Source organism: Curcuma longa, chromosome 6 (genome assembly GCF_044706935.1).
Source record: "Curcuma longa cultivar G26 ecotype Majalengka, Jawa Barat chromosome 6, ITB_CL_G26_1.1, whole genome shotgun sequence".
Classification (NCBI taxonomy): domain Eukaryota; kingdom Viridiplantae; phylum Streptophyta; class Magnoliopsida; order Zingiberales; family Zingiberaceae; genus Curcuma; species Curcuma longa.
Genome location: NC_133866.1, coordinates 1651959 through 1674721, shown reverse-complemented (window position 1 = coordinate 1674721; position 22763 = coordinate 1651959). Strand labels below are relative to the sequence as shown.

At 37.2% G+C, this 22763-nt stretch overlaps 1 protein-coding gene and 1 long non-coding RNA gene across 2 annotated transcripts; both read right to left on the bottom strand.

Annotated features, from left to right (window-relative positions):
* Positions 1–2682: 2682 nt before the first annotated feature.
* On the bottom strand, positions 2683–9558 carry LOC141830700 (tryptophan--tRNA ligase, cytoplasmic-like). Its single transcript, XM_074718118.1, has 12 exons — positions 9322–9558; positions 9132–9251; positions 8023–8208; positions 7134–7185; positions 6938–7003; positions 6760–6846; positions 6426–6518; positions 6020–6100; positions 4979–5050; positions 4625–4693; positions 4274–4384; positions 2683–2940 (listed from the first exon to the last, which is right to left on the bottom strand). The coding sequence occupies exons 1-12, from the start codon at positions 9531–9533 to the stop codon at positions 2890–2892; spliced, it is 1200 nt and encodes a 399-aa protein (XP_074574219.1). The 5' UTR covers positions 9534–9558; the 3' UTR covers positions 2683–2889.
* A 10001-nt stretch (positions 9559–19559) lies between these two features.
* Positions 19560–21925, bottom strand: LOC141831256 (uncharacterized). Its single transcript, XR_012602026.1, has 3 exons — positions 21597–21925; positions 21104–21163; positions 19560–19906 (listed from the first exon to the last, which is right to left on the bottom strand). It is a non-coding gene; the product is annotated as an uncharacterized LOC141831256 (long non-coding RNA).
* Between the last annotated feature and the right edge of the window lie 838 nt (positions 21926–22763).

Below are 22763 nucleotides of genomic sequence, written 5' to 3'. Positions count from 1 at the left end.
CGAAACTACATCGAGAATACGATTATCGGTGATAGTTAGAAAACTCCGGAACGATCGCGACACACATTGTTGCGTGGTTTCTGGAACAAGGCTTCTCTCGATTTGATCGTCATTGATCATCGTCTAGTATTGAAAACGATGACGTGACTCGTGGCTTCTGAAGCCGTCCAGACGGGAGCTTAGCGTGGATCACCAGTAAAGGCAGGACTCGGACGAGGATCGCTCGATTGATTCAATATGGCTCAACATCGTTATCGTGAGGTACACGTTTAGAATAATTTCTTATTCTGCAAATTTTATTTGTGCACATAGAATAATTGTTATTCAAAAAAATTTAATTTCCTACCATGCCTTGTATGCTGTTATTTCCTATATTGTCATGCGTGTGTTGTGTAATAATTCCTGTTAATTATTTATTTTATTTCCGCTGCGGATGTTTACAAAACATGTAGACACGCGCATTACATCGGGACGATCCCAAACAGATGAACCATGCCATCTAGAACCAATTCTTACTCCCTCTCTAGTTTTCCTCCTTGGCAGCATAGTATGTTTATCAAATATCAACGTGCCAATACTTGTGCCAATCCTTGATAATCTTGTGCCAATGCTTACACCTCCCTCATCCCCTGCTATCTGATGATATTTGCAATTCTTTTTCCCCATTTTGCATTCATCTCCTCATGTCCCATAGTTGGTTTTTCATACCTATATTCGATTTTAGCATTATCAATAGTCTGGTTTCATTTGTAGCTTTGCCTTCATGTCTCTTCCACTACCTTGTCATTCTTGACCACGTTTGCATATGGATGGGACTACTGACACCAACTCCAACACCTTTTGAGTTTTTGAAGTTGTTACCATTGCTGCATCCGACTAAAGAACCTTCTTACACTTTGTGGGATTGATAGCGGGCAATATATACATCAACACCTATAGTATCTTCAATCGGTTGCAAGTTATCAAATGTGAGTTCTGTCCGCCTAGTTGGAACCTTCCCTACTACAACAGTAGTTTCCCCTCCTCAACTCTACTTTGTTTCCTACCATGTTAGCTCTGCATTGCCCCATATGGTGTCACATTTGCGTGCACATCAAACAAAATTTGAATTGAGATTCAAAGTGGAGCTGGATCTCCGCCTTAGTCCCATCCACCAATGTTGCAGGTAGCGACTCCAGCAACTCCCAGGAAATGTCCACTTTCACCATAACATGTGTGAAGCTTATCTTCCGTCTGCTCTTGGTTAACTTATTAGTATACAAACATTTACCCACATATGAAGCTAACTTGCTTAAAGCTTTTGTGGTCCAGCATTCAATTGGAAGATTATGTAATTGCATCAATATCGACAACCTGTGTTGCTCCACCTTCTAAAACAATAACCCTGATGACATAACCATCAAGTAAATTGGGCAGCAATACGACACATAGGAGCCTCCAGGCAAAGCACAATCACGCACCTCCATAAAAACTAGCCAGAGTGACTTTGTGTACTTCATCTAGGAGGGGACACCCTAGCCCTTGGCCATATCTTTCACCGCCTGCCAGGGAACTTGCCAATGAATCTTTCGACCAAGCGATGACCCATCACATCCTCAATATGTCCACATAGAAATTTCATCTTCAGTATGTATTCTACTCATCAAGAGAAGTGCATTGCACTGACCAAACACACATGCGGCACTTAAGGTAGATGGCTTAGTGTGATTAGGGTGACGTAGCAATCCCCAATCAGTGTGCATATGGCATTATGATTGATGGGGACTGATTGAATTCATCCAAATGAAGGGTTATTGTGACCATTTAGCCGTTGAGTTCAAAATGGACGATTGAAATGCATTCAAGTGAAGGATCAATATGCTTCTTCAGATTAGACTCAATCTGAGTCATTTCTCAAAATGAATGAATCAGATGCATCTAGATAAGGGGACAATATGTTCCTTCAAATAAGATACAATATAAATCACCTAATTCAAGATACAGATACACCTAGGTGAAGAGATAATGTGTTCCTTCAATTAGGATGTGGATTATCAAATTCAAGATGGATGAATCAAATTTGATTGAATCAAAAAGCTCCTCCAACTCTTCACAAAGTATAAATAGAACCCCATCTTTACATATTCTTTCATTCAATTCAGAATACAAGAGTTCAAAAAACATCTTAATTCAAAGTTCCAATGATTTATAATGTTGCTATTATAAGATCAAAATCATTATATCTTAAAGAATGATTATCATATTCCATAAACATCGTGGACAAATTCATCTAAAATAAATAGAGTCCGATTTTAACTTCAACTTTACCTAAACGGTATCTATCACCATTCAGCCTAGACTCAAATTATACCACTATTATTGTCTCCAATAACAATTGCATTTGTGAATTTATGAATGTTCAGAGCATCAATTTTTTATATTTTTTTAGGAAAGATGTTAAGTTTATGATGAATGAGGATGAAAATCCTTTCATACGCACATTTGGAAGGATAATTAAATGAAAGCCTTTTCACATTGCCTGCTTGAAGAAAAAAAAAGCCAAATACTAAAGACCTCTTTTCGTGCTTCAGCGATGAATAGGCTGGAGGTGTTAATGCTACAAAGATAGCAAACAAAAATCATGATACGAGCAAACGTGTTTACTAATTACCTGTCACAACAAGCCTTCCAATACAGTAAATATAAAAATGAAGGGAATTTATTAACTCAGTACAACATAAGAGACCTGAAGTCAAAATTTGGAACTTAATGGCAAATAAATTACAAAACTACAATGTTCTATTAATCAACACTTCCATTTCATAAATAGGAGAAATTGTTAGCTCAAGGAAAGAACTGAAGAAATGCAATTTAAAGTTGTTTGTAAAAAATCGTCTCGGAAAACCTTTTCTAGCTGAACATGTAGGGTAGAGGTCTCACAGCCATGAAGGCATCAACTACCTGCTAAACACACGTCATTGACTCGTGACATATGACAATTCAAGGAGAGAAAACACATAAAAGTTTGTCTTAACATTGGCTTATAACAATTAAAAGAGAGAAAGCTACATAAATGTTAACATTGGCGTGCTCAGACAAAATGGAATTATTTTCCTTCCTATATTTAAAAAAAAAAGCAATCGCACCCAAAAAATATAAGTTTCCATGGATATTCTAAAACAGTTGGATATTTAGTACAAACAAATTCTGAAAGTTTCTGTTTAATGATTTGAGCATATCAGCTACTGAGGATGCATTTGGCTTGAAATGAGACTAAGAAATAAAATAAAATGAATTGAAAAAGAAATGAATTATTTCACTCATTTGATTGCAATAATAAGGGAATGAGATAACTAGTGGTATGGGCCATTCTACATTTGACCCTTTGATCGCTCTATTTTTCATGCCAATTTGATTCTTGTACCTTTGGTTTGTTAAGAAGTGTCAATTGATTTACTAATCGACTGTTGATCTACCTAGCATACTCAACTTAGTTAGTTCACACTAGTGCTATCAAACAGACCCATTGAATTTTTTATTTAAATTTTTAAAAAAATTCTCCATCCACAGGAACCCGAGCCTGTCATAGGCCGACCTGTGCGAATCGCGAACCTAGACAGATCAACCCATCTGTATCCGTCTTAAAATGATTGATAAAATTTCAACCAAACCAATGTAAATTATTTGACAGGTCAGGCCAATCTGACGGGCCTAACCCAAATTGACGGCTCAAGCTCACATGATGCATCTAGGCATTCCAACCCATCCAATTCACCTAGTTCTATGGACTCAATTGGATCATCTAACTCGAACGTTTGAGTGATCCAATTGACCCAACCAGCTTGATTGATTCTCCTACCCCAATTGGACCACCCAATGCATCTGGCTTCCCAGCTCAATGAGCTTGCTGAATCAACTGATTCGCCAAGTCCGTTCTATCCTTCAGGCCTACAATTTGCTTAGCTCACCTAGTACGCTGAGCTCATAATCCCCAACTAGAACTTAGTCCACCAACTTATTCAGCTCAATGCTCAATTCCCTCATCTTATTTCCCTTCATTTTAGTTTTAAAATGGCGTGCTTAATTAGTATTATATTTGAGTCGGGACAAAACTCTTGAATTACAAAAAGGGTGAAATGGAATTTCATTCCTCAAAATGGCCCCATTCCACATCAAATTATTAATCCAAACATTGAATGGAATCATACCATTCTGCCCAACCAAAGGCTTTCTAAGCGTCTGATGATGTAGGTATCAACAAATAATAAAACAAAACATGAAAACAATTTCTAACCTCATCTGTGACCAGTGCTCGTGCCTTGCGATGCCTCTCTACCATTTCAGAAATAACTTCTATGAGGCGCTTTTTTACTTCACCAGTCAACATTCGCCCAGATCCATACTCCTGAGAAAACATCATGAAATATGTGTTTTATGAATGAAAATAAGTAGTTGTTCCCAAGCAAAGCATGTAAGATCAAGGTCAATTCCTTAACCGTGCATGTTAATCTTGTATGGGCACAGTTGGCACAATAGCAAACTTTACAGGATGAATAAAGCACAAAACTGGCCTATCATGGCAAGCACGAGGATCCATATTTTTCCATAAAGAAAGCAGGGTTCAAGGTAAGATCTTAAGACGAACCTCCTTTATGTCATCAAGTTCTGCATCATCTTCAAGAAAGAAACTTAGAAACTTCACAGGAATATCAACCTAGCAAAGACACCAAGTCATATAATCATTTCACAAATGGGTTAAGACTTTCAAAATAATTGAACTGCTTGCATGACTATAGACTAGTGCCTTAAAAATCTTTGATTCCGAGTAAATAATAGACTGCATGAATTTTGTTAGAAACCTAAAAAAAAAAAGGAAAGGAATATAGATCGATGAGCTTCGTAACAAAGTGCCAAATTCCTTGATTTGCATACCGAATCAAACAAGTTATTTACCATATCATTTCCAATTCCAAATTCTCTTATAACTAAGGAGGCATACCTCCAGGTTTGCTCCATATTTCCTGTGGTTCTCTATGGAGTCTTGGCCACCAGAGAATGCATACCTGTGAACCTGTAGGTGAATCAACTTAATATGAGAATACAGCCCAGTTTCAAGTTTTGCTAAGGCCGTGTTTCCTCCAAAGAAAGGAAGCATCTTGAGAAATAAAAGGTTCAAAGGAAAAAAAGGAAATATTTCTTTAATTTATATTTTGTTGGTTGGAACGAAAGAAATATAATTTCCTTTCCGACTGGTCTCTTGTAGGCATGAAAACAAAGGAATACTTTAATTACAAAAAAATAAAATTGTTATAAATACTTTTAGAAAACAAGTCAAAATAAATTTTTTTTATTTTTTTTCAGTCACTTTAGAGCTCCATTGGATGTAAACGCTTTTTCCATTCCCAAGTCGGATGAATGCAGATCTCTATCAAACTAAAGAAAATATATGCTTGGCCTTTTACTTCCCTCATTTTCACCAAAAAAAAAAAAAGAGGGAAAGGGCAGTTGAGAAATATTTTTTCACCGCCTTTCCCTGTCTGTTTTTTTTCCTTCTCCTGGTAAGAAATACAACCTAAAACATTCAACAAAATGTTTTGACTACATTCACACATATTGGGAGGGGGCGAATTCAATCAAGTCATTTTTCAATTAGAAGACTTGTACAGCTAATCTAGCTTCTCTAAGCTGTTTTAGCAAAACAAGGCTCTAAGCCAGCTGAAAAACTACAACAAGAATACCATTTACTGGGTTTTACTGATTAATGAATTGTGTGTATACAACTAGAAAGAACGACAATAAACCCATAATCTTTTAGTTCAATTTATACAAACCAACATAATCTATTGGTTAAACATAATTCAGAAAGAAGCAGAGCCAAGGATAGCTTAGCTATAAAGCTATGATGATGTTTATATAAAGTGACCCCAATTACATAAATATGATATTATAGAACACAACTCAATTATCACCATTAGAAAGCAAACACAAAGAACTTGCAAGCAGAATGAATAAAGCAATTTCTTGGAATTAGCATACAAACCTTGTTTATAATGTCTTTGGATGAATCTGTCACGTATATAGCAGAATTTGGATCACTAGCAGACATCTTTCCTGTCTCACCCTTCAAGCATATAATAGTATATAGAAAAAGTCATTGGTATTAAGTAATCATACATGGAAGCAGAACACTGAATATTTGGAAGAGTAAAGAGAGCATGGATAAACATATAAGAAATAACAGAGGAAACAAGCATGAATGAAGCTACTTCAATAAAGCAAGAAGATCCCTTAAATACAACATAGGAAAAGTATTAGTTAGCTGAAATTGGTATACTTTGTCAAAAACAAACGGAACATTTTATAACAAACAAAGGTAGACAGAAAATTTTTAATTTGAATTTCAACTAAATCAAGCCAATGGTTAATATATCAACTGTTAATTATACCTGAAGAGCTGGGAAGAATGATGACTCAATTAATGAAGGTTTTTGATAGCCTATCCTTGGAGCAACATCTCGTGTCATTCTGAAGTAAGGATCCTAGGAGTTGACAAAGAAGCAAGTAATATCAAGGACAGGAAGTTATCACTAATAAAAGTAGGTGACATTGTAAACATGTAAAATTTGCAAGGGGAAAAAAAAGAAAGCATGGCATGCTTCTTGACAAAAAAATCAAAAACTGTCATCAACAGTATCCAGTGGACATCAAAATTACTAGGTTAGTCTTTATTGAATCTACCAATTGACTTCTACCAAATATTAGAGACAAAGAAACAATCACCTGATCAATGGCACATGGTATCAAACAACGTAGATTGTCTTTGCCTGAGAATAGATGTGGAAAAGAACTAGGAAATGATGGAACAGCCTGAAAGAAACTGATAATGGAATTATGATGCTTCAAGTACATATAAATTTGTTTCAATTTCTATTGTAAGTAGAAGGTGCTGGAGAAGAACCTGAACAGGAGGGAAGCTTATTTTACCAATGTGATCCTCATTTGTGAAACCAAATATCCCCACAACCTGAATTTATAATACATGATAGAGTGCAATAAGCATTTGCATATATGTAGACTGATGATGGGACTTCTAGATACAATAACTCATATACTCAGAGTTATGTTTCTCCAAAGAAATAAGAATCTAACATCACCTTATTAAAGGTGACACATTTTGCAACTTTGACCATATTCTCATAGAAAGCACTGCAAATATATCTCCAATAGTTAGAATTCCATAGCAAAATAAACTAAATCACTAGTTAGAACTTTAAACTATTTCACTTCCCTTGTGCAAAAATAAAATTAAAAATTAAAATAAATAAAAGTAAACTATTTGAGGTTGGATATGTGAATTCTCAACAATAAAATCAAATGCACTCATAATATTTCAATCTCAGAATTGTTTATTCTTTTCATCTTTCGAAAAAATCAACTTGAATTTATTCAACTCAAGATGATAATTGTCAAACTATATGGTTTCTTTGTTTGTAAACCCAAACTGTCGGTGATGGATATCTTTAGTTCACCAACTTCTAATGGCACAAGTAGTAAATCTTGATGCCTCATCTCTGCAAGATGAAAAACTATAGAGAGAGAGAGAGTGTGTGTGTGTGTGTGTGTGAGTGAAATTGCTCACAAGCATAGTCTGCTTTCTCTCTTCTCACACTCTGACTTTGATATATATAGGATCTTTTCCTAAGGCCAAAAAGTAAACAAGGCTCAATTCTATGCAAAGTAGTTCATTTCACTAACCCATTTCATGCTTACCTTACAAACTACATTAATAAGGTCTTTAACCAGATTTGATTTAGAGAAACAAGATAGTCAATATCAGGCAAGACTTGATCTAGATAGACAAGCAGATATACTTTTATACAAGTTGTCCTTAACCAGCTTTTTTCTTTGGCTACCCTTATGTGTGTGTGTGTGTATCTCTCGAATAGGGCACTGTATCAATCACTCTTCTACCAACTTTCTAAAAAAAAACATAAAGAAAGCCCAGGAATACAAGAAAAATACAAATTTTGCATAAAACTTTACCCTCCGACATAGCTGAAATCCGAGAAAATGAAGGTTCTTGTTATGTCAAATCCACATGCAATTATGTCTTTCGCATTCTCACGAGCAAGCCTTTTACTCTCTTCCACCGTTAGATTCTTCCACATGCACTTCTCATCGTCCGTCAGTTGTATTACAAGTGGAACTTTGAAAGCATCCTGCAAGTATCTATCGTAGCACTAATTTAAGACAAGCCCAAGATCATGAATTTGGATGCTGACCAAATTAACATAGCTAAACTAAATGAATCCAATGCTCGGAATCATTTGAGTACATGCAAGTTATAAAGCTCTTCAAGAAAAAACCTGACATACTACATAAACATTTGTGGTACCTTTTAAAATTGGATAAAGTGGATTTTCCTTGATTTCTATTTAAGCATTATATTGATAAACGCTAATGACAAATACACACATTAATAGAAATTCAGAATATAGCAAGGGATTGAACTTAATGGCGTAGGAGGATCTATATGGTCGATCCACTTAGTGGGATAAAAGTTTGGTGGTTGTTGTTATATTGTTAAACCCTCTTATGTCAACTTGTAACTGCAGAATCAATTTAACCATCTATGAACATGCCAACTTCTTAACCTATCTTTCCAGTTAATCAGTGAATACCTAAATTGTTAAAATCTGATGTCATTTTTCTACTTTATCCCTCCTAATAACTCCACTCATCCATCTCAGTATTTTCATTCCAACTATACTAGCTTTTTGTATTTAACCTATAAAATATGATTGATTGTATTATAGTATCATAGAAACTTCTATAGTTGAATGATAAATCCAATGTCTTTAACTCATACTTGCAATAATTTGCTGTCTATCAAGTATTCTTTCAATTTTCTGTTATGTTTCAAATTTACTTATCATACAACAGTCTTGCTTTTATTTGAATTCATCATGGGAAAAAGTCATAAAATAATTGAAACCATGATATTTTTCATACAGATCCTTTACGGCTGAAGAGTTTGATATTATTCATTAAGAGAATCATCAGGCACACAAAATAGTGTGTATAGATTATAGATCTTAAGGAAACATATATATAATTTAAGGAAGACAAACCATCAAGCCTGAGAAACATACTTGGTGAACATGAAGGGCACCAAATGTCCCAAATGCAACGCCTCAGAGGAAGGGCCTCTCCCAGTGTAGAGGAAGAACTTCTCGCCCCTCTCGTATACATCAAGTATCTCATGAAAGTCCCTGCAAAATTCATTATTTTTTTGGCTGCGTTCAGGGAAAAGCCTGAGAGAGGGGCGGCGCAAGTGCAAACCTATGGGCAAAAAAGACGCCACGGCGGAGGAAGACATGAGCGGGGCGGCCGGTAAGCCGTTCGACGCGACGCACGAGAGATTCTTCGAGACGCTGGCAACCGAACTTCTCGATCAACTTGTCGTAGTCGATCTTCCCACCATCCTTCGCCGTCACCTCCCACGGATTCACCACCTGCTCGTCGTCTCCCCCTTTCGTCGGCTCTTCCGCCATGATAGACTTCCGCAGCGTGCGAAGACGAGGCGGAGAAGGGCTCGTAAAGGATTCCGCTCCTCATAATATCTGAAAACCTAAAGCTCATCGTTGCTAACTCCTACGGCCGAGATCTCTTCCACGGTTGGCTTCAAGCATGTCAAATTAATTTACAAAACGTTTTATTTGCCGCTGAGGTACCTGGGCTACCCTAATTAGTCAGATATTTAATATTTAAAGATGATTCTTAACTACAATTTGTTACGAATTAATTTTTATTGAAAGATAATTTTAAAACATTGATTTAAAAAAATATGTCATTAATATTATTAGAATTATAAAAGAATTTATAAATCTATAAGTTCTAAATGGAATAAAAATTTAAATAATTAAAAATACAAATAAAATTAGGATCTAGAGATTTTCGATATTTAAAGATGATTCTTAACTACAGTTTGTTACGAATTAATTTTTATTGAAAGATAATTTTAAAACATTGACTTAAAAAATTGTCATTAATATTATTAGAATTATAAAAGAATTTATAAATCTATGAGTTCTAAATCGAATAAAAATTTAAATAATTAAAAATACAAATAAGGTCTAAATTGAATAAAAATTTAAATAATTAAAAATACAAATAAAATCAAGATCTAATTTTAATAAAATATAATTTAATATATAAAAATATACAATTAACGATAAGGAACATGATTGAAGAGTCATTATCCTTATCCTACAGCATCAACTGCTCGATTCCTATGGAAGAAGATGAAGGGAAAGTAAAAGGATGGTTTTCTAAGGAAATTAGGATGATGGTATCGTAAAACCTTTGTCAATGGGAAACAAAGACAAGATGTCAGTTTTAAAATCTTAAACCCTTAGGGACCAAATCTTATATATAGAAATCCGATCCGTTATTAGCCCATAAATAATAACGGATCGAACTAATGAATTCTATATATTTAATTCATATCTGATAATCTGAAACTCGATAAACCTTAATTAGATTAGTTAAATGAGTTTGGTTCGTATCTGTATATACAAATTACAATTAAGCCTACCTTAAGAGATTAAATCCAACAATCTTCCACTTGAGCTACATGTGATGTGTATATGATATACGACTATGACTTTAGTTGATATCAAACTCTATGAGGTATAAAAAATATCCCTATAAACAATCTGGTCTATTAATTTTATTGATATAGGACTAAAAATATCATAGTTACTATATATGTCTATAACAAACCCCAATAATAATCACAATATCAATGTCATTAATAACATAGATCAAGATGTGGATATGTAGTATGGAAATTATATGCAATACGATTAGTACATGTTAATTTTCAATTTATCCTGAATGATCTAAAAGGGTCTAATCATATTTACAAATACTTTATGCTAAACTATAATAACAAATCATGATCCAAGCCTTATGATTTCTAAAGGAATTTATATCATATTTACAAATACCAAATGTTAAACTGCAATAATAAATCATGATATTTTATTTTAGAATGCCAAACAAACATATAAATACCCATTAACATTTTGAAATTTAAGTACGTATAATAATCAAAACAAAATATTTATCTTTATTAATAAATATAGAACAATAAAATGTATATAGATCCCACTAGATGAATTCTTCTTTCATAAGAAGAACTTTCATATCCATAACATGTGTATGAAACACTTTAAGCACCAAGCCCTTAGTGAGTGGATCTGCTAACATGGAATCTGTACTGATGTGTTCAATTATCACTTGACAACTTTAAACTATTTCTTTAACTGCCAAAAACTTAATGTCGATGTAAGATACGAAAAATTTTTGGGGTTTAGTTATAAATAATTTAGTTCTAATTGGTTAATAAGGATTAAGGGGGTTAATTATTACCTCTAATGAATATTATTAAGGGCTAAATCATTATTAGGGTTAGGCTGTAAATGGGGTTTACTATTGATGCCCAATTAACCCAGCTCAATAGCCCAATTATTTAGTCATTTGGGTTAAAGGATTTGGTTCTGGAATAGGCTAAATTTGTTAACCCGATAACCCAAACTCGTTAGAAATCATATTTTAAAACCACATGGTCGCGACTATTTTCCCTAACTCACGATTTCTCTCCTCTATCGCGGTCGAACTCGCGATTCCATCTCCTTCTCCTCCCGATTGTGTGGGCGCTCATCTGAAGCCAGTGCTGACTCAGAGGTGGATCGCCGACGACCAAGAGCTTCGGTCGAGGAGTCGGATTCTCATCAGGGAGTGGCGGTGATCGACGCAACACGCGAACGGGGGGGCCATATTCGGGGAAAGAATTGATCGGTAAGTTGAATTCGTGAGGTTTCTTGTGAAGAATTATAATTTTTACTTATAAACTTGTTCTTACTTATCTCTTCATCAATTAAATATGTATAATTAATTCAAACTAAATTATAATAATAAACATTAACATTATTATAAAAGGGTTTAGGATTTTAGAATTTAGGGGATTCAAAGGTTTAAGGGTTTAGGTTTAGGAGGTTTAGTTTAGGGTTTAGGTTTAGGATTGAGGGTTTAAGGATTTAGGGTTTACAGGATTTAGTATTTAGGATTTTAGGGTTTAGGGTTTAGGGCTTAGGGTTTATGATTTAGGGTTTATGGTTTAGGGGGTTTAGGGTTTAGGGTTTTAGGGTTTAGGGTTTAGGGAATTTAGGGTTTAGGGGTTTAGGGTTTATGGGGTTTAGGGTTTAGGGGTTTAGGGGTTTAGGGTTTTTAAAGAATTTATGGGGTTTAAGGTTTTTTTAAGAGTTTAAGTTTAGGTATTTAGGGTTTAGGGTTTTTTAAGAATTTATGGTTTACGGTTTAAGGTTTTTTTAAGAGTTTAAGTTTAGGTTTTTAGGGGGTTTAGGGTTTAGGGTTTTAGTTTAGGGTTTAGAGGGTTTAGGGTTTAGGGTTTAGGGTTTTAGGAGTTTAGGGGGTTAGGGTTTTAGGATTTTGGGTTTAGGGTTTAGGGTTTAAGGTTTAGGGGGTTTAGGGTTTAGGAAGTTTAGAGGATTTAGGGTTTAGGGGGGTTTAGGGTATAGTGGGTTTAGGATTTAGGGTTTATGGTTTAGGGTTTTTTTAAAAGTTTATGGTTTACGGTTTAAGGGTTTAGGTTTAGGTTTTTAGGGGTTTAGGGATTTTTTATGAGTTTATGGTTTACGATTTAAGCGTTTAAGAGTTTAGGGTTTAGGTTTTTAGAGGTTTAGGGTTTAGGTTTAGGGTTTAGTGGTTTAGGGTTTACGATTTTGGATTTAGGATTTACGAATTTAAGGTTTAGTTTTTTAGAAGTTTATGGTTTATGGTTTAAGAGTTTACGGTTTAGGTTTTTACGATTTAGGGTGTAGGGTTAAAGGGGTTTTGGGTTTAGGTTTATGGTTAAAATGGTTTAAGGGTTTAACGATTTAGGTTTTACGGTTTTAAGATTTACGGATTATGATTTTAGGATTTTAGAGTATATCGTTTGGTCTAATTAATTCAAACTAAAATTTAAAAATATATATTAACATTAAACTAAATGCAATTATAACTAAAAACTATTCAAATTTCTAAAATAACTATACTTAGAAATATACCTGAAGTCGGTAAAGTATCTCTCTAATTACTTTCGTCCACGTAAATTTGTCAACCTGCAAAAACAACATTAACAAATTAATCAACATCAATACCACATTAACCCTATCACAATCGAACATCAATACAACATTAACAATTAATCAATATTAATCAACATTAATCAACATCACAACACATTAACAAATTAATCAACATCCACATTAACAATTTGTCAACCTGCTCTAACGTCTACAGCGCCGGCCAGCGCCGACCAGCGCCGTCCAGCAGCGCCCAACACCGGCCAGCGGCCAGCAGCCGCGTGGCCAGCGGCCAGCGACCAAGCGTGGCAGGCCACCGCCGGCCAACGCGGGCACCCAGCGCCGGCCAGTGGCAGGCAGGGGCGGCCAGCAGCAGCCAGCGATCGGCCGGCGATGGCCCCCTGCAGCTATCCGGCGGCCAAAAGCAAGAAAACGAGCGAATGAGAAAGAAGGAAGGAGGAAGGAAGAAGCTTACCACACGCGAGGAGGAAAGATCCGACAAGATCCGACCAGAAAAAGCAAGAAAACGGCGAGGTTTGGCTGTTCGGCGTTGTTGAAAGCGATGGAGGCAGCGAGATTTCGCGGAGGCAGCGTAAGAAGAAAAGAGGAAGGGATTCAGATCTAGGGTTTATTAAAGAATTTGGCGACGAAAAAAATTCATTCATCCGATTTGGCGACGAAAAGCGCTGTTCGTCGCCAAATCGACGACGAATGCACTGTTCGTCGCCAAATCGACGACGAACGCGCTGTTCGTCGCCAAATGTTGTCGATTTTGGTGACGAACGTGCTGTTCGTCGCCAAATGTCGCCGATTTTGGCGACGAACGCGTTGTTCGTCGCCAAATGTCGCCGAGTTTGAATTCCATCCCGCATTTTGCGACGAATTAATTTTTTATCGCAAATTTGCGATGAATAATTTTTCATCGTAAATTTACGACGAATTTGACAACGAATTTTATTTTTTCAACGAAATTTACTACGAAATTAATTTGTTGCTAAATTAGCAACAAATCTTTATTCGTCGCAAATTTCGTTGCCAATCAGCGACGAAAAATGAATTCATCGTAAAATTTATTGCAAATTTGCGAACTTAAAACATTCATATTTGTCACATTATTAAAAATTTAAAATTAAAATTCAAAAGTTCGTCCCTAAAAATCTATTTTTTTGTAGTGCAATTCCATTCCAAATTAACATATTGAAATTAACCATAACCAAACAAAATTCATTTCAAAGGAACTAATCAATTCCATAAATCATATGGTTGCAATTCAATTCACAGCTCAACATTGAAATCATCAGTTCACAAATGCATTGAAGCTCAAACAAAAAAGAACTAATGGGGGGTTAACCAAACCAAAGCTAAATTAAGGGTTACTATCTTTGAATCACAAAAAAGAATTAGGGTTACGATTTTCCAATTGAATCCAGAACAACATCACTGGCTGACACCAAGTTCTACTCCTGTGAAATCGCGAGGACCCTCCTTCTGGTTGTGTGCATGCTGCATGCTGCATGCTGCACGCTGTCGCTGGGAGTGGATGGATCTTCCCTAAAGCTAGACCACTCTGGCAAAGTCCAATCGGAGAACGTGAGATGCCAATCATAGGTCATTCTGCCCCCGACATGCTACTGCAACTATGGTTACAAATTATAATAGTGAATTGGAAAATTCTTACCTCGGATTCACCGGTGACGAAAACGGTGGTTGGAGCCGAATGTGGTAACCCTCGTGTTCGTGAAGCGCGCTGATAAAGGAACCTCGATGTTAAGCTTCGGTGGATGTGAGAAGGGAGGGGAGCTCACCAGAGCTGGAACACTTTGGCAGAGACCCTAGAGGACACAATAATGTCGGCTGCTAGGGAAGTCGATGGGCTAACTAGGATGGCAGGCGACATGCTGTCGGAGGGGATGAAGGAGTTGCTCACCAGAGCTAGACCACTTCGACGGAACTCCAAGTGAGGTCGTTGGCATTCGTCAACCTTCAAAGAAGTCATCGGCCGCTCTGAAGCTTCAATCGGGAAGAATCTGGCTTCTGTAGAGAAGAAATCGCGATGGAGAATTGTGATCGGGAATTGACCTAGCCAGTGCGAGCCAAAGGAAAATGAATTGATTTTCCCCTTTTAAACCCCATTGAACCAAACAGGGTTGAACCGAACCGAGTTGAATCGAACCGGGTTGATTCAAATTGGGTTATTCTCTTGGGCTTTTTAAATTGGACTTTTGGCTTGATTGAAAATCCTTGTAATTTGGCTTCTCCCATATGTATGAATTTAACTCTTCATTTTTGATCCGCCAATTCTTGGGTTGAATAGATCCACGATTAAACCAAACCTGATATTTTCCTCCTCAAATTTTTATCCTCACCCTAAATTCCTACAAAATTAATTATGATAAATTAATAATCATGAATTACCTCAAATTAATATGAATTAAGATAAAGACCACAAAGAAATTCAAGCTAAGAAAATATACTAGAAATATAATTTTGGATACAAAAGAGGATAAAAATAATGAGATATAACCCTCAATTAGCATGTCCCAAATCCGATTATCAAGTACTCAATCATGACTCATAACACGGTCGCTCCGCTAGTGGACCCAGGCCCATGGGTAATCGTACTTCGCGCTACATTCACAACATGACTACTCTATCAATGGGCCCAAGCCCATAGCTAATCGCATCAAATAGATCATAAATATGCTCCAGACAAGAATTGATCTGTGATGCTTTGGAGATCTATCAAATATCTTTAGAGCTGCATCATGCCTAAGGGCATATAATACTTTATCAATCTTGAGGAAAAAGAGGGCCAAGGTTGATCAGAGTGTATTATACTTATTGATGGTGGCTAGAGGTCTGACATGAGGTCTTAGCTAAGGTTTTAAGTTTTAGTGGTATATATAGCTTTCATTTATAGGTAAAGTGAGTCTATGGCACAGTAGATAGCTAGCACCAAGGCCTAGTATTGGTAGACATTAGATAACTAGACTAGGGTCTAGTGTAAGTGATTTGTCCTCATGAATATTGTTCCGATTAAATATCGTAGATGATTAAATCATCAGTCAAAAAATGGACTAATATGTGCGCTCCCTAGAGAGAGTCATCAGAAGGGATGAAGAGGATTAAAAATCTCCAAGAGAGAGTTAGAATGACATTGGAGATGGATCCTGGAAAATCACTCTGACACTCAAGTTAGGATTTTATGAGAGGAAGGAGATTAAGGACTTAAAAAAATTAAGATTTCGTGTGTGCATAAGTATGCCCCCAGGTAGGGGCAGCCTTTTATAGAGTGAGCTACTCTAACGCTCAAGTTAGGATTTTATGAGAGGAAGAAGATTAAAGGCTTAAGAAAATTAAGATTTCATATACCTATGCACCCAGGTAGGGGTAGCCTTTTATAAAGTTCTCAATGTGTCAATCTCCTAAACATCAGCATCCGCTTCAGATTTATTCCGAAATACATGCTATCATTTATGGTATGTTAAGATATATGTGCTCCTGTTGTCCATGTCTTCTGGAGTATTTAATCTTCGAGTTTCATGATCTCACGGGTAAACTAGCCTTATGGGCTCAACCCAGAACCAGTCTCGAGACCCTAGGATAAGATGAGATTGGCACGTGAGGCTGAACCGAGGTTGAGACCCGAGATCGAGCAAAGGTCGAGGTTGGGACCCGAGACTGAGCAGAGATCAAGGTTGAGATCCGAGACTTGAGGCAGAGATGATGTCGGCCCGTGAGGCCAAGCAAAGGTCGAGGTTAAGACCTGTGACTGAGTTGAGGTTGAGGTCGGGACCCGAGGCTTAAGGTTGAAATGAGATCACCCCGTGAGGCCGAGTAGAGGTAGAGGTCGAGACTCGAGACCGAGCGGAGATTGAGATCGGGACCCGAGATCAAGGCCAAGGTTGAAGTCAGGACCGAGGCTGAGGTGGGATTGACATGTGAGGCCGAGCAAAGGTCGAGGTCGAGATCGAGACCAAGGTCGAAGTCATAACTTAAGTATAAAAGAGCCTCTTCTTCCCAAAACTCATGTTGGATGTTCATCTTCTTCCCCCTCTTCTTCTTGGTCGAACACACCATCAAAGGGTTGCTAGCATAATCAAAAGTTTCTCCAAAAGTGAGTGTTTGTATAGATACGCATAGAGGCACGGACACTTGAATGTGCAAGAGATCCAACAAACTTTGGGCGAGCGGGATAAGCGAAGGGCACGCTCTAAAGGTATACCTTATTACATAAAATATTGTAGAGCTAAACTTGTATGAGTTTTCTTTCACATGGATCGCTCAAGGGATCCTTTTTCTACTGCGATTTATTGTTTATCACATAGGATTCCCTACATGAGTCTCCTATTTTTTGATGTATGTCAAAGGAGGAGAAAATGAGAGAGGTTTAAAGTTTTTAAATATTTTCACAAGAATGTCTTAATTTAAGGGGGAGTTTTTAAAAATAGATCTTAAATTAAGGGGGAGCTTAAACTCAAGGGGAGTTATTAAAACCTTCTTTATAAAAATTTAAACTAAACTTTAAATCAAGTTGTCAAACATCAAAAAGGGAGAGATTGTTAGTACAGAGAGGATCAAAATTTAATCTATGTTTTAGTGTTGGCAAAGGTCTAAAGTTAAGTATTCTTTGTGAACTAATGAACTGATCTAAATGTGCAGGTAGCAAAACAAGCAAGTCCTAGCTGAAGGCTAAGCAAGGAAATCCCTAGCTGGAGACTAGACAAGACAAGTCTTAACTGGAGGAATCTAGGCAAGGAAGTCCTAGTCGGAAGGAATGGGCATAAGTCTTAGTAGATCAAGGACGCCAGGTGGAGGAACTCGATGGGGTCTAGAGGACCAAAGATCGAATCGGACTAGAGATTAGGATCAGATGCTGAGTAAAAAGTCCAAATAGGCCGGGAGGACCAGATGTTTGGCAGATAGATAAAATCTCCTGAGAGAAGTAAGTGAGGATGCATTCCTATAAAAAGGAACAATAGATGTCGATCTGACCTAAAATTTCATTAAAAATTCAAAGTTAAGACTAGGCAATTATAAATCTGTCAATACTTAATTTTTGCATTTTGCTTGTATTCTTTTAACTCTATGATGTAGGAAAGTCAGCTGAAAGAAAAACTAGAGAAAGAGTTTTCGAGCGCCCATATTAGATCCGAGCGCCCAAATAGTCCGGGCACCCCTACCAGATTCGAGTGCTTGGATAAGAATATTTTAGGCCTGCGAAGTAGATGAGGTGGCAAGTGGGGATTGGTTGGGAAATCTCACTCTTCAAGCATTTGAAAGTAATCCAAGAGCCTGGGGATGGATAGGTCATGATCGAATATGAATCAGATATTGTTCGCCAGCTGCCACCACATCAGTAATTTAGGTGCCCAAAAGGGTTCCAGGAGCTCAGAGATGACAAAATCATGGTGATTGCGGGATCCAATCAGATCAGGATCGAGGCGCTCAGAATGACTAATAAAAGAGAGTCTTGACCAACATCTTTAGAAAATAATTTTCTAAAACCTCCTACTTCCATTGTGCTCTAAAATTCTGATTCTACACTGAAGTATTGCTCTGACGACTTTGCTCAAATCATAAATCTTTTGTCGATAGTTTTTACTCTCTTCTTGTCTTTTTTGTGCTTTAATTTGTAAGAGACTAGTTAACTTATTACTGATTCTATTCTTTGTAAAAGATGAAACCTCCTTCTTCTTAAGGAGGATACTAGTGAATTGCCCATCGAAAGTGGTCAATAACTATGGGCCTTGGAGTAGCAGTCACAGGCTGTGAACCAAGTAAAAAGAAAATAAGTCTCTTTCTTTTTATTTCTATTTTTCATTGCATCTCTAAAAAGTGTAAAATGGACAAGCTCTATTCATCCCCCCTCTAGCACGCTTTCGATCCTACATTATATGTTAACAGTCTTAAATTTAATAATGAGTTCATTTAATGATGTACTCATTTCATGATTAATTCATTTAATGAGATGTGTGCAATATAATTGATCAATGTTGGTAGATTGAATTATACGAATAATGAGTGGAAACATAATTAATACTTGATTTTGTATACCAACTCAAATTTGCATTGAGTCAATAAAAAAGTACATACATATAATTTACACTGAATAACTAAATAATGTATTTATTTATGGTAGATTATGGCTACTTAAAATATCATAGTTGAACTCAATAAAGGAGAGAAATTAAATGGGGACAATTACAAAATATGACATCTTAAGATACAATATGTTCTTGAAGAATAAGAAGTTCTAGAGCTATCAATCAGGTTATGAAAAAATCTATTGATGGTCCAACAACACAGCACAGACATGATATTGATGTTTATAAGAAATGAAAGAAAAAAGACTCTACTACTAAGGGTATATTGATTAGTTTGATGATAAATGACCTGGTTTATGAGTATGAACAGGCGGCTGGACTAAGGACTACACGTCCATGTAAATCACAACTACCACGAACAACTATAAAATAAGGCCTACACGGCCACACAACCACAACACAGGTACAAATAACTCATATGCACCAAAAGCAACACATACTAAGCGAAAACATCAAAATCCGAAACAATATCCGATAACAAGTACGAATCCAACACACCACAGTCTAAGTCAACACTATGAATCTCACCAGCAATATACTCCATAATCAAACGAAATACCATAATAAAACGACAACCCAACGAACCACTTTATACCAAAAACCCTCTGCATGTGAGATGGAATCCAGCTGCCGGAATCTCCAAGCTCCAAGAAAGCTATCTGCTACCTGGGGAGGAAACAAGGAACACCCCAGGGTCTGGGTAGTGAGTATTAGATACTCAGTGGGTACAGGGAAGAAGTGCATGTAAAGATAGGTATCAGTAAGAGTAATAACAACAGAAACACAGATGATATACAATCTCCATCATGGATAAATAAAGAAAGGTAAATACTAACCAACAGGTAACCGACATCAGGATAATAACACATGATATACCAACTGAGGTAATGAAAAGGTAAACAGTCTCTCCAAAGGTTACATAAGGAAAAGATAACTACTAATCAACAGGTAACAGGAATCATGGTAATAGATCATGATATATCAACTAAGATAATAAGGGAAGATCAATACAGTGTATCAGGTATAGGAATCATGTAAAATCATGCAATGCAGGTCATGGCATACAATGCAACAATCATGGATCATACAAGTGCATCAATCATCACACAAAAATACTGTAACCAACAATGCAGTATAATCTACAACAAATATATACTAGCACCCACACAGGCAGTGCAATAATAGTCGCACCCACACAGGCAGTGCGTAGCACCCACACAGGCAGTGCAATAATGGTCACACCCACACAGGCAGTACGTAGCCCCCACACCGGCAGTACGTAGCACCCACACAGGCAGTGCTAAAATGTTCGCACCCACACAGGCAGTGCTATAATGATCTCACCCACACCGGCAGTGAGATATAACAATCAATAGCAACCAACATGCAGATGTCATGAGGATCATCTCAACATATAATAACTACATGATAGCAACATAATCCACAGGTATCAACCTAGGTATCAACATGGTATCGAGAAGTATCAACAGGAGTCAACATGGTATCATGGGTATCAACATGGTAGGAATCAGAGTATCATCAGGGGTCAACAGAATGGCATTATATCATGTCAAAGGTCGACTAGGTCATTAAAGGTCAACTAGGTTAACAGGAGTCAACAGGATAGTTATTAGATCATATCAAGGGTCAACTAGCAAGTAGCAAGCAACATGGTATCAGCAGGAATCAACAAGATTAACATCATCAGTAGGTCCAGCAACAAGTTTCAAGCATGAATATCAAAGGTATCATCTAAAGAACTACGTCAAATAACAGGAAGGCAACAAAAGAGATAAAATAGTAACAAGATGAACATGCACTAGGAAGAGACGACCTGTGCTGACCAAGCACAGGAGTACCCACCTGATTGACGAATCGTTGAAATCAGAACCTCTCCGGTTAACAGGATCTACAATCAAGGTCCTGTAATTTAAAATAAATGATTTTCACTGACTATAATTATCAATTTAATTCTATCAATGATAGTTATGATCTATTAAGTCGTTATCAACTCCGCCTAACCTATCTTAGTCCAACTAGACAATTAAGCTCAATTTAACCTAACTCAATAATTAATTCATCAATTCTAATTAACCAATTTCCCTTTATTTATGAGAACTTGGCATTCTCTTTCATAAGGTATCCAAAAGTCTCTTATTAAAAGCCATCAGTTTCATGCTTTATAATATAACACTACCTTTCTAATAAAATGCCGAGGATCGAGTTTCTTTCAATTAATACTCTAACAGACTACTTCATTGTGCATTATTTCAACCAAATTAGATTCGGTTTCTATACCATGTTAATAATAGAAGAGATCTGCGGCAGAATTAACCAACAAAGGAGGGCGACTAACCTAGGCTGTAAACGGAAAGCAGTAGGTGGCAGCGGCGAATAGTGTTTGCAGTAAGGGAAAGGAAGGCACGGCGGCGGCGGCAGCTCTGGTTGTTGCCTTCGAGCGGCAGCAGGGCAGCAGTAGAGGAGGGAAGGAGGCGGTGTCGGCGGCTGGCCTTTTCTCCGTGCGTCGGCAGAAGATGAGGAAGGTAGGGCGGCGGTGATCCGACGGCAGCCCTGGCGTCGACGGCGGCGGTGGAGGGAGGCGCGGCGGCGTCGGCTTCGGCTGGTGAGGGAGGCGGCGACAGCGAAGAGGAAGAGAAGAGGAGGTGCGGCGTCGGGCAGAAGAGAGCGCCGCGCGGAGGAATCAAAGTAGGGAATCGCGAGTTTTAGGTTTAAAGAGGAATAAATAGTAACCCAACCCGGTTTAATCCAATCGGCACCGTTTAAACTAGGTTTACCGAGCTAAATTAACTTAAAAACCTAGGGTTTATTATACGACTGAACCGGTTACTGTAGCAGACCGGTTCAATTTTGGTTCGCTTGGTTTACCAACCAAACGACCTCCGATTTGACTCAAACTAGTTTCGTTGGATTCGTTTTCACGAGACGAATCTTTTCATCCCTTTTGTTTTATTTATTCTTTATTATTATTATTATTATTATTTAATTACAAATAATCCCTTTTTGGTTTCGGTATTTTACATTCTCCCCCACTAATAAAAATTTGGTCCCCAAATTTACTATCTTATTCTATAGTGTAGAAACACTGTAATAACATATTCCCATTTCCATCCAAGATTGATATCTCCGGAAGAGACCCGACTGGTCTTTGTCGTTCACCCTTTATCTGCTGACACACTAAACATCGCGCCACCAAGCCTGCGATCTCACTTCGTGTCGTTCTACCAATATGGACGCTTAAGAACTCAATATCTACAAGGTATCATCTAGATGTATCACAATCCTAAAACGGTATGCCTCCTACCACAACTCATCCTTAATCGAATGCTGCTCTGGTACACCAAGTCGTTCTTGAAACAACCTTTTCCGTCTGCGTCACAATAACCCTAACTGTTGTTCGAAATCCATCCTACTGTAGATAAACCAAAAATGTTGGTTGCTAGAGGGTATCGACTTACTCTTCTCCACTAAAGCCAACTAATCCACCGCAAGAGTATAACCGTCG